The 12016-nt window shown below is 48.9% G+C and overlaps 1 protein-coding gene across 1 annotated transcript in view; it reads left to right on the top strand.

Moving 5' to 3' along the window:
- Sdk1 (sidekick cell adhesion molecule 1) overlaps positions 1 to 11725 on the top strand; it is an 827695-nt gene extending 815970 nt beyond the window's left edge. The window contains 1 exon segment of the mRNA XM_087195944.1: positions 10543 to 11725. Coding sequence (XP_087052070.1) covers positions 10543 to 10797 — 255 coding nt within the window. The 3' untranslated portion in view covers positions 10798 to 11725.
- Positions 11726 to 12016: the final 291 nt, after the last annotated feature.

Raw genomic sequence — 12016 nt, 5'->3', positions numbered from 1 at the left:
AGGGCACATCTGGTGCTGCACCAGGGAGTCATGGGAGCTCTGAGAGGGGCTCAGTGCACCCTGGAAGAATGCCCTATCTCAGTAGCTTACATTGCCAGCGCAAACAGCTGCAAAAAAGCTGTCCCCATCAGTCCAGAGTGTTTTCTTTCAGATATGCCACACCTTGAGAGGGATGAAAATCACCAAGCCATTTGCCTGCACCACCTCCCAGCACTAGTACTCTAAATCAATATTTAATCTAAAATAAGTCTCACCTTCATTTTGACCTGAATTCAGGCCTTATTGAGCCCCAAAGCTCAATAACACAGCTACTTTTCAACTGTGGTTGATAGATGAGCCCCAGAGCGAGCATGCAGGTGGGAGTGGCAAGGCCAGCTGGGCTCCCTCTGCATGTCCCATTTTCTGAGGATGCTGGTTACTCCTAGTACTGTTGTCCTGGCTTGGCCAAAAGAGCATGTGGTAATACAGGTATCTCCAAAGGAAAGAGCACCCTTGTCATAGCTGCTTGTACCAAAAGCAACACGTACAGAAGCAGGGAGGCAGGCTTTAGGCAGGACTTTCGTCTCCGCTCAGAGTGATGCACCTGAGACGGTGAAGACCTTGCGGTGTCTGTGCCAACTACTAGCCCGCTGCCCTCTGGAGTGGGCAGGCACAGTGCATAGCATTGATGGTTACTGTGCGTTAGCTCTGTGCACACCAGGGGAGTGATGCCCTGGGGGACAGAGAACCAACCAGGCCAGGCTCCAGTTCACCCTCCACGCGCCCAGTACTCAGACCAGCCCAACCGATGAGCATCCTCATGGTTAAGGGCTGCATCATCCAGCAGGAAGGAAGCAGAACTGGGGCCCATGTAGGTCCTTGAGTCCCCACACCTTGGCTGACACTGTCCCGTCTTCCACTGTCCCCTCCAGTCACACGCTAGCCAGTGGCTAGTGTGTCCCAGAGCAACCAGAATTGGATTCACAAATTCTGAACTGTTTGCTCATAAAAGCATTTTACAAATGGACTAATGGGAACCATTTGGTCTACTTCTCCACTTAGATGTGTGGGATAATTTGAGACTCAAATGTAGCTGACTTTAAAATTTTATTAGTTTATGTTTGCAATCCATAGTGGATGTATTCACCATGGGTTATTGGTATATGTGCATATCATAGCTGATTTTATGAAAGATTACTAAATGCATTCAGGCACTGAGCTAGGCAAACCCATGTGTTCACACATAGACTTGCATACACACATACTCATACATACCTAAATGCAAGCACACACGCGCGCACGCACACACACACAAAGAGGGGAGAAGGGGCGAGTTTGTGAGGGGAAAGGGAAAGAAAAGGAGGGAGGGCAGACAGAGGAAGAAGGAGGGGCACAGAACCCACACTACATGAAATTCTGTGAGGAGGCCGTTATGACCTTATACAACAGAGGAGAAATACAAGGCTAAAACATACAAGGCTAAAAACGGCTTTGAATGCTTTCCCAAGCACATGCTAATAAGCTCAGCTGAACGTCTGGCTCCAGGTTCCAGCATTCCCACCAGATCTGCCCCTCAGAGCTGAGCTGCTGTGGCATAGCCATGTGACCGAGGAGCCAGGGCCTTGATCTAGGCTGCCTGCTCCCAAGAGAAGCCCTGTGCTGAGGGGAAAGGGCTCCTTTATCACCCCACAGAGGCTCCTTGAGGTTCTTAGGAGCAGGATCTGTTAAGTCTAATTGATTTGCAGTGTAAAGGTCTTCTGTATTTCTATCTTCTGCCATCTATTAATGTATTGAAGCCTCCAACTATTATTAATGAACTGTGTATTGTTCTCTTTAATTCTGTTAGCCTTAATTTCATGTATTTGGGGGCTCTATGGTTAGATGCATATGTGCTTATATGTTGTTATATCATCTTCAAATGTCTTTTATCCCTGTAACATGCACCTCTTTGCCTCCATTAACATTTTTGTCTTAAACACTTCATCTACTATTGGTGTAGCTACTCCAGTTCTCCTATGGTTACTGTCCACATGGTATGTCATTTCCATCCTTTTACTTTTAACCTCTGTGTGCCTTTGAATCCAAAATATGTCTTTTTTAGGCAACATACAGTTGTATCATACTACTTTAATTATTCTGCTCACCTCTGCCATTTGACTGACTTATTTAATCCATTCACATTTAGTGTAATGGTTGCTTAGGTAGAATTTACATCTTCCCTTTTGATGTCTGCCTTCTGTATGTCTCATATGTTTATTCTTCTATTTTCATTACTACTTTCTTTTTTATAAATGGATAATTCTAGTGTACCACTTTAATTCGCTCACTTTTGCTTTTACTATACTTTTCAGTTATTTTTTAACAGCCTGTTCCATATCAGTATCTACTTCAGATTTATCCTAAATGTCAGTGACATATAGAAACTTGTCTTTTATTATACATCTTTATATCCATACATGTTATAAACTGAAGAATGTTCATAATTATTACCTTATATGATTACATGTCTCTTAAAGAAATTGAGAGAAGAAAGGAGAGCAAGTGTATTTAGACAGTTTGTCATTTTAACCTTATTTACTATTTCTGGTCCCCTTCATTTCCTTGTGTGAATTCAAGTCGTCAGCAGGTGACATTTCCTTACTCCACAGCCTCCTTTGTGCTGTATTGTTAAATATGTTATATTTCTATAAGTTATAAGCCCAGTAGTATAATTATATACATATTGTTTTATGCACCACTGCTTATTAAATAAGAAAAGAGAGGAGAGGAAACGTGTAATTATATTGTCTTTTATAATTACCTATACAATTACCTTTATTTGTGCTTTTTAAACTTTGTCTGTATTTGAATTACTGTCCGATGTCAGCCTTTCAACCTGACAGTCTTCCTGTAGTATTGCTCATGTGGCAGGTTTGCTAGCAGTGAATTTTTCTCATTTGTCATCTGTTTGATGTCTTTATTTCACCTTCATTTTTGAAAGTGGCTTTGCTGGATATAAGATTCATAGCTAGCAGTTTTCTTGTAGGACTTCGAGCATAGTACTTTTGCCTTCTCTCCTTATTTTCTGACTAGAAGTCAGTTGATATTATTTGTGTTCCCTTGTATATGAGTTATTTTTCTTCTACTGGTTTCAAGAGTTTCCTTGTGTCTTTGGTTTTCAAAAGTTCGACTATGATGAACCTGGGTGTGGATCTCTGCATTTATCTTGCTTGGAATTTACTGAGCTCGATGTGTGTATAAATAAATGCTCTTATCAAATTTGGGAAATTTTAAAGCCCTATTCTTTAAGAACTTCCTTCTTTCTATTTCTCTTCTTGTTGTGGTGCTCTCATTACATTGATACACTTGGTGCTGTCTCACATTTGTAACTGACTCTGATCATTTCTTTTCATTCTTTTTTCCTTTTTTTTTCACAGATTACATAGTCTCTATTAAGCTATCTTCCAGTACAGATTCTTTCATTGACAGTTCAAATCTCTTGTTGAGCCCCTCTGGTGAATTTTAATCTCCGTTATTATATTTTTCAACTCCAGAGTTCCCAGTTGATGCTTTTTTATAATTTCTAACTCTTCACTGATATTCACTATTGGATGCAATCCTACCATCACACCTTCAATTCTTTAAGCACAGATTCCTTTAGTTCTTTGAACAGCACTATAACAGTTGCTTGTGGAGTCTTTGCCTGACTAATCTGACACTCAGGCCCCTCCTCACTAACTGCCTACACTTCTCCCTGTGTTTGCATTATATCTTCCTGGGTTTTCTAGAAAACAGATCATTATGGATAATGTCTTGGGGTGACCCTGAATATTGGTGTCTGCCTACTTTGTGGTCTGCTATTGCTGCTTGCTTCTCTGTTTAGTGTTGTGGCTGAACTTGTTCAGTGAGGACTGTTTCCTCTTAATGTGTACCCTCTGAAGGCTCTTCTAGGAGGCAACTGTGGCCCTGTGTATGCTCCCTGGCCACTAGAGATGACATGCATTTTCTCAGGCTCTTTTTACCTCCTGTTCTTACCTCCCTATTAAGGCTCTGGAGGACCCACTGGTATGGTATCACACCCAAGAAAATGCCCTCCACAGTTACCTGGCTCTACTACTTTGACAATACTTTGGGTGTCTTAGTCACTTTCTCATTGCTGGGACAAAATTCCCAACACCCACAACTTAAAGGAGGAGAGGTATATTTGGCTTATGGCTTCAGAGGGTTCAGTCCATGATCACCTGGCTCCAAGGCAGAAATGGTACAGTGGATAGATGTGGCAGAGGGAAGCTGTTCACCTGGCAGCTAGAAAACAGAGAAAGGAGAAGGGAAGAGCCAAGAACAAGAATACACCCTGCCTGGTCACACCCAGTGACCCACCTCCTAATAGCACATTCAGCTATGAACTTATCACTAGATGAATCCTCTGATGAGTATAACACCATCTTCATCCAGTTACCTTCCCAAAGCCCCACCTCTGAACACATGAGACTCTGGGGGATATTTTGGATCTAACCATAACACTATGGCATAAATTGTTCCGTGCTCTGACTCAAGTACAGTAATGACCAGCCCTTTTGTAGTGCCCGAACGCTGGCAAGATTTGAAGCTGGCTTTGACCCTGAGAGGCCCTTAGATTCTGCTATCTCTTCCCCTGGACCTCTCTGCTGCACTACTAGCTGGTTTACTGCTTCACTTGATGCTATGGAAGAACCTCCAGCTTCTGAATGTCCACTGTTTTCAGCAATGCCCTTTGGCATGCTGTGCTCCAAGGCAAGTCCTCTCCTTAGGCAGAGATGGGAGGTCTCTGTTTTTGTGCACCATCTCTCCCTCTGTTGGCCCTTTGTGTCACTGCACCAAAGCTGGGTGTAGGGACAGTGACTTCTGATCCCACAGTGACACATATGGGTACTGAATTGAGATAGCCACCCACCTTCTGGGCTGCTGCTCCCAATAAGGAACTTTTTCCACGCGGGCAAGCTAGAAAGGGGCCACTGGGCCAGTGTTCTTGGCCTGCCACACCTGGATGGACTCTCATGCCTACCATAGAAGGCTGGAGCAGGGAACCCAGTTCTCTTGGCTATACTGGCCTGGCACAGAGCCCCTTCAACAGGGAGCTGCTGATTGGACAGGGAGAGTTGGACTAAAAGCCCTGTCTTGCTGGCCACAGACCTCTAGAGTAGAGTTTCTGCCCACTGAGCTGGCGGGGGTAGAGGGCACGCTCATGGCTCAAATGCCAGACTCGGCTATTCTTAGTCAGATTTAATAGATCTTCTTGTAAAAATCTTTCTCCATTGCCATCTGCCTCTAGCACCATTTCCAAAGACTTTACTTGGTTGTTTATAAAATAATTTTTGCCCCTCAGGAGTCATCCTTCCACTGGGCAGAAGGTCCTCTGAGCCCTGCCTGCCACCATTCTGAAAGTATCTTTTACCTTTGTCAGAGATAATTTAGAGGGGCCTTGGGAAAAACATGGGCTAAATTCTGATGTTCATTTTCCTAACTCTACACTTACAGAAACAGAACCAACTTACAGAACTGAGAGAAAAGCCCTTGGGGAAGGGAGCAGGAGCCACAGGGAGCAGACGTTGGGTTGCTTGCCAATAGAATGAACCTAAAAGCCATATCCTCATCTGAAAACAGGCCTCACACAGGCCTGAGAGGTAGGGTTAAGATGTTTGTCCTCCCTGCAGGAGGTGCATAAAGATTTAAGCGCAGGCTGGGCAGAGTGGCACACGTCTGTAGTCCCAGCACTCTAGGAAGGCGGAGCCAAGAGGGTCACAGCTTCACATCCAGCCTGGGCAGCTTAGTGACTTCATAACCCTGTCTCAAAATAAAAAATAAAAAGAGCTATGGATGCAGCTCCATGCAGAGGCCCTGGGTCCAATCCCCAGTACCCAAAAAACAACAACAACAAAAATCAAAACACCAGAAGCTAGGTACTGGGCATAGAGTAATGAACGTGCTTTGCCCTGGGCTCCAGTTAGCAGCTTAATGCAGTGTGTGTGCAGGTTCGAACCGCAGGAAGGTGAGTCTCCCTGCCCACGCTCTTCTCCAGAGCTCAGGGGGTGAGACATCAGAAATCCACCGGCATCTCCGCTAGAAAGACTCTTCAGAAAGGCTCATGTTCTCCCTGGGAAAACACTGGTGCTGTGCTTTTCCCCCAGGGCATTTTTTTTACCATCTTTAGAAATACGGCCAAAACAAAAATTCTGCACACCAGCCCACCACACACAGCAGCCTGCCTAATCAGAGCTGCTGGACATTATGACACAGTGTCACGTGGCAAAGGCCATGGGTCACACTGTCCCTCCAGTTAGAAATAAAAGATTGTCCCTGTTCCCTCTCACAGCTGCTACAAGTTTTATGCTGTTCTAATCACATGTTAAAAATGGTTTCTGAAATCCAAAGAAGTGCTTTTTAGAATCCCTCCATCTCCAACCAACTTAGACCACCCGCCCCACCCCAAACCTGATTTACTCCCTAACGACGCTCCAGTCTTTTATCTTCCATAGACCCCACATGCTGAGTTGATCTCTCATAGCTGGTGGCCCGGCAGCTGAGCACCTTTGGGAACTCACAGTCTGATGCCACATCTAATCACATTCCCTCCTTCCATGGTTTCCTGGGAAACCAGTGCACACCACGACTTCACATCATGCAGGAAACGTAACAAAAAGACCCTGTAGCATTTCCTTTTTGTCAATAATTCTCACACACTAAAACACATCCCCATTAAAAAGTAATAAGTCATATAAACAATAAACAGACCTGGTGGCAGAAGGATGGCTTTTTAATGCCACCATTTACCAAGAACCAATGCAAGGTCTGAGCTGGAGCCAGAGGCCTGACTTTAGCTCCAGCTCTAGTGACATCTGTCATGCAACCTTGGGTACCTTCTCACTCTTCCTGCCCAAATGAAAAGCAAGAAACCAAAGAACCCTCTCTCAGTCCCCCATGTGACCTTTCTACACGATGGTTTTGCTGTCTGGTTGGCTTTTGGAGCCCCTTGGCCAGGTCTGTGGATGGGGCCCTCTAGGCTCCCACTTCGCACTGCGTCCCTACACTAAGAACCCTGCCTTCTTAGATGCGGGGGGGCACTCCCAGGTGAGGCTCTGACTGGTTCAGCAGAAGTCACATGCTCACCCATGAACCAATCACTACTCTCTGAGGGGTGATCCATTCAGCCCATGGGGCAGAGGTATGGCTTCCTTCTACCAAGAGGGCAGGGCCCAGACACCAGGGACATCACTGGTGCCAGGAAGGTACCACCAACTTGTGTCTCCTTCCAGGACCCTCCCCAGCAGCCACATAGTCTCCTCTCTGGATACTGTAGCATGTTTAGATATTTAGTTGATGAAATACATAGTGATGTACCTAAGGAGTCTTGAATAAAATGGCATTTTATTAATCACATACATGTGTGGGTACAGGACATAGAATATTTCCATTCTCTAAGCACTTCAGGATTCACTCTTAGAAACACAGACTCCTGGGAGAACACAGCAGTCCACTGCAGCCCACCCTGGTTCTACCTGCCAGGAACCCGCCTCCCTGTGGCTCTACCACTGCAGGGGAAGAGGTGAGCAAGGGTCTCAGGAGGACAGAGAGAGGTCTGAGGCCATCAAGTGGATGCCAGGTATATCGGGCTGGATCACTGAGATGCAATTGGAAGCACAAGGTCCCACTGAATCTGATGGTTCCTCCACCACTCAGAGACTTGATCCAAGACCCACTGCCATAAACGCTGTCTCCTGGCCATTTATTGAACAGGCAGATGTCCCCTCTCTGTTCCGTGGAAGGCTCTGTTCCTGATGACTTTGGCTGAGATACCTGTATGACTGTGGCTCAAGGGTGGCCCTGCTGGTGTGACCTGAGAAAGCCACTTGGATTTGTAGATCTTGGTTCTTTCAGACCCAAAATGAGGGGACCGAATCCAGTGGCTGCTGCTCACTCTTCCCCATCAATGCAAGGAAGTTGAACAGGAAGCCCTAGCACCCAAGGGATAACAATAGCAGGAGCCCTGCTCTGTGAACTGTGGAACAGAGCTGCCCTCCCATTCCTCACATTTTTCCACATATCCTTCTTTCCCTCCACGTCTGAGAACTCACAGTCACAGTTGGCGTCTGAGAATGTGGCAGACTCGGGTCAAGGCTGACAACGTGGAGCCAGTCCTCTAGCTTTTCTCGATCTGTCCCCTTTCCTCCCCATCTTAGTTTACACAGAGCTTTGCCTCCTAAGCCACCTCAGGGCCTCTGGAAAACAGATGAGGACGTATGTTCAACAACAGCCACAGGCATGGGCCCCTGATCTCTCAGCGGAAGCCCTTGAGGCCAAACGTATTTCAGAAGCCAGTCAAGCTCAGGTTGGGACTCTGTCCGTGCCAGGTGCCCTTGCGTTGGGTAGGCCATGATCAAATACTTGAGTATTTCTGTAGCAAAACACAATTGTTTGCCAGGAATGCTTTTGGTTTTTAGAGCATCATGGGTTTGGGATCAGGGCGAGAGAATTTTGTTGGGTTCAGCTAATGTAGAGGGAACACCTGGGGCTGGGAGTGAGCACCTGCCCACAGAGGGTTCTGGGCTTGGCAGTGACTCCAGCCAGCCCACCTGGCTCCTTTCTTCATCCAAGGACATGGATGAGGCCTGGCCCGCATCACAGTGCCATCACATGGCTGCAAAGCTCCTGGGCTAATCTGGAACGTATTGAGTGTGCACTGAGACAGAACCTCCAAGATGTGTGTCCCTACAGTCGGGTCCCAGAGACTGGGCCTCCGTACCTGGCTGTGGTGTCAGCCCCACGTTCATGGGCAGTAAAACACAGAAAGAGAGCAGCTGTGCTCAACTGCCACAGCACCAGCAGGCCACATCCGTATCCCCAGGAGCCCCGACACTGACTTGCCGTCACTTCCAGGTGACTCTTCCATTTTCAGTCTCCCTGAAACTCCCAGGAGGCTGTGGCTCTGCCCTGTGTACCCCAAGGGCTCTACAGGGGCTCCTAGCCCAGGGGAGGAGACTCCAACGCATTCTGCAGGATGGAGGAGGGTGACACCCTGGGCTTGAAGGCCTCCCTGGCCCGGGACACTCTCAGAATAGCAGCCCCCAGGAACAACGTTCCTAGCAGCCAGGAGCCTTCCTGTCCGCTATGTGAAATGCGGAAGGGAGCAGCTTCTAGTCCTCAGCCAGTCCTCTTCCTCCCGAGAGTATCTACCACCTGGACGAGGTGCAGTGACAGGCCCACAGCCTCCTCACTCACCCCTCATCCACACAATACCTACGGTGGCCCAGCAGCTCCTGGCCACTGAGAGCTTTTTTTTCCTTTTGCGGAGGTACTGGAAATTCACACTGAACTACATCCCTAGCCCTTTTTTACTTTGAGAAAAGATTTCACTAAGTTGCTAAGTTGACCAAGCTGGGCTCAAACTTGAAGTCTTCCTGCCTCAGCTTCCCGAAGTGCTGTGATTACAGGCGTGCACCACCACACCAGCTCTCTGGGAGGCTCTAAAGCAGATGTATCCCCAGCCCCGCGCCCCAACAGAGCCTGCCCTCTGGGCTGCTGTGATCCCTGGACCCGGGTGGGCTGCCCACCCCCACCATCTGCTGGGGAGCAAAAGGCAGTGGGACTGACCCCTCAAGAGATGGGGCCCTGGGGCACAGGGAGGAGACACGCCCTGTGAGGACCCCATGACAGGTGCATAAGGACTAGAACAGGACACCACGTGTCCCCAAGACAGGTCCCTCATCCTGGGAGGGACTTAGAGGAGAAGCTCTGCTGGGTCACACTTCCCTGCTCCCTCCTTGAGCTTGACAGACCTACCAGCCGCCCTGGGGCAGGCAGGCGCTGGGGGCATATCTATGGCGCCGTGGCCCTCTGCCGTGCCCTGCCCCCGGTGCTGGGCTCTGTCCCTGCCAGGTGGCTCCCAATGAGCTCAGGAAGCCACAGAGCCCCAGGTGAAAGGGCCCAAACACTGGTCAGAGAAACTGGGAGCCCCCACCCCGGCCTCAGGAGACCCTCCCTCCACCTTCTGCTTCAATGCTTCTTCTAACAACTCAAAGGACTGTAAAATAATTTTGCTTAAGAAAATGAGCATAGGAAATGTGGACTATATATTTTTGGTGGAAGCTGCTGACTTATTTTATAGAAGAGCAGAGACCTGAACAGGACGGGCCCTCAGACGCCCCAGGGATGCCCAGCACCGCTTTCCTGCCAGCCCTGAAGGGTGAGGGGTCTTCAGTGCCGGGCGATTCCCCCAGCCTCTGTTCTCAGTGCCCCACCAGGGTCTCCATGGATGTGAGGCCTCTCCACCTCCATGCAGCTGGAGAGCCCCTTTTCCTCTGGTCCATAACGGTGCCTCAGTTTCCCCAGGACTGTTCCCTTCCTGTTTCCAGTGTGTTTCTGGGTTCTGCTTCCCGTGGGCCACATAGACCCTTCCAGGGCCGTGCAGGACAGCAAACAGAAGGCCGGAAGTAGGTGACGCTGACCACCCACGTCTTGGGTGACCTGCTGCCCAGCCCCACGGCCTCTCCTGCTTCCTGCTCAGTGCTGGTGCCCCCCACACACACACTCACATGTTGCCCTCTACAGGCCTCTGACTCGGACTATGAGGACGCGCTGCCCAAACACTCCTTTGTCAACCACTACATGAGCGACCCCACTTACTACAACTCCTGGAAACGGAGGCCCCCGGCCGCGGCACCGCTCAGGTACGAGGTGGTGGCGGGGGCCGAGACAGGTCAGCACCCGCCCCCGGTCATCACCACGCAGAGCTCAGGTGGCGTCTACGCCCCAGCAGGCCCGGGCACCCGCACCCCCCTCACCGGCTTCTCCTCCTTCGTGTGACACCGTGCCGAGGCCGGGCAGATGGATGTGAACCTTCCGGAGTCTATTTTTGTTAAGACAGCCAACTCCAGGAACTGAGCTGAGGTTTTTGTTTAAAAAAAAACTCTGATATGCGATTTTACCTACTCGTGAGCACTAGATTTCAATTAGGAAGGTTTTTTTAATGGCTTTTTGTAACACCACTGCAGAAAGCAGGGCTCTTTGTTTTCTTTTCTTTTTAAGAGAAGGTTTGTCCCCGGTGCAGTGGCTCAGCAGTGCCCAGCTCTGGGCTTCTCAGCCTCCAAGCCAGCAGAAGTGGCAAGGGAATGAATGGAGCCCCGGGCCTGCTCCATCTCTACCTCCTCTTCTGAGGACCAGCTCTGTCTTCAGACAACTCGGGCTCCTGGCTGCTGGCCCACTTGCTCGTGGGTGTGGCGGGCAGGCGCTTTGACCTGGGCTCAGTCAGAACTTTGTGACCCAACTGGGCCGTTTCCGGTTCTGAAACGGTCTCACCCGGCAGTTCCTAGGCGAGGAATCAGCTTTAAGGGGTGGGGGGTGATGAGCAACTTGCAGGTGGTGTCCTGCACTCTGCCCAGGCTTCTCCTGCCTTCTGTCGTTCCGGTGGTGAAATATTCAGGGCTTTCCTTTCTTCCTTTCTTTCTTTCAAGCTGCCCCAGCAGGAACAGGACCCCCACCTCACTCCCAGGCCAGCACACGGCCCACCCCACTGACAGCGAAGTGAGCCGGTGTTCGCAGAGTTGCTTGTTATGTAGGAAGTGTGCATTGTTAACCAGAGTATTTTTTAAATCTTTTTATCTTTTTTTAAACTATGTCACATGAAATGAATTCGTCTTTGCTGTCTCCAGGTGCCTTTTTATTAATTGTTGAGCTTTGTACATGGGAAAGACGAGAAGCAACCGTGTCTCCAAATAAAGCAAAACAACTCTGAGACCCGGCCCTGAGTCAGCGAGTACACCCCCACCCCGGGCCGCCTGTGCACCTGGGGGCGGCCCTTCCATTTGTCGCCTTGCTCTTACCGGCCGCCCCTGCTTCTGACTGCCAGTGCTGCTTCCCCATCCCCACCCAAGGCGACCTTACAGCCTTAACGGGTTTTCTGGGAAGAGTTTTTCTTTAATTGTCACTGTTTTAATTTTTTTTAGCTAACTGAAAATAGTGTGGACTCCTTTGAACACTTAAGAGTTCAGACCACAGCTGTGCCTCTGGCCTTTCCCATTATTTT

This window comes from Heterocephalus glaber, unplaced genomic scaffold, assembly GCF_053883595.1.
Source record: "Heterocephalus glaber isolate CG9 unplaced genomic scaffold, H.glaber_assembly_v1.0 deba00001610, whole genome shotgun sequence".
Classification (NCBI taxonomy): Eukaryota; Metazoa; Chordata; class Mammalia; order Rodentia; family Bathyergidae; genus Heterocephalus; species Heterocephalus glaber.
The sequence above is the reverse complement of the archived record's forward strand: the minus strand, read 5'-3'. Positions and strand labels throughout refer to the sequence as shown.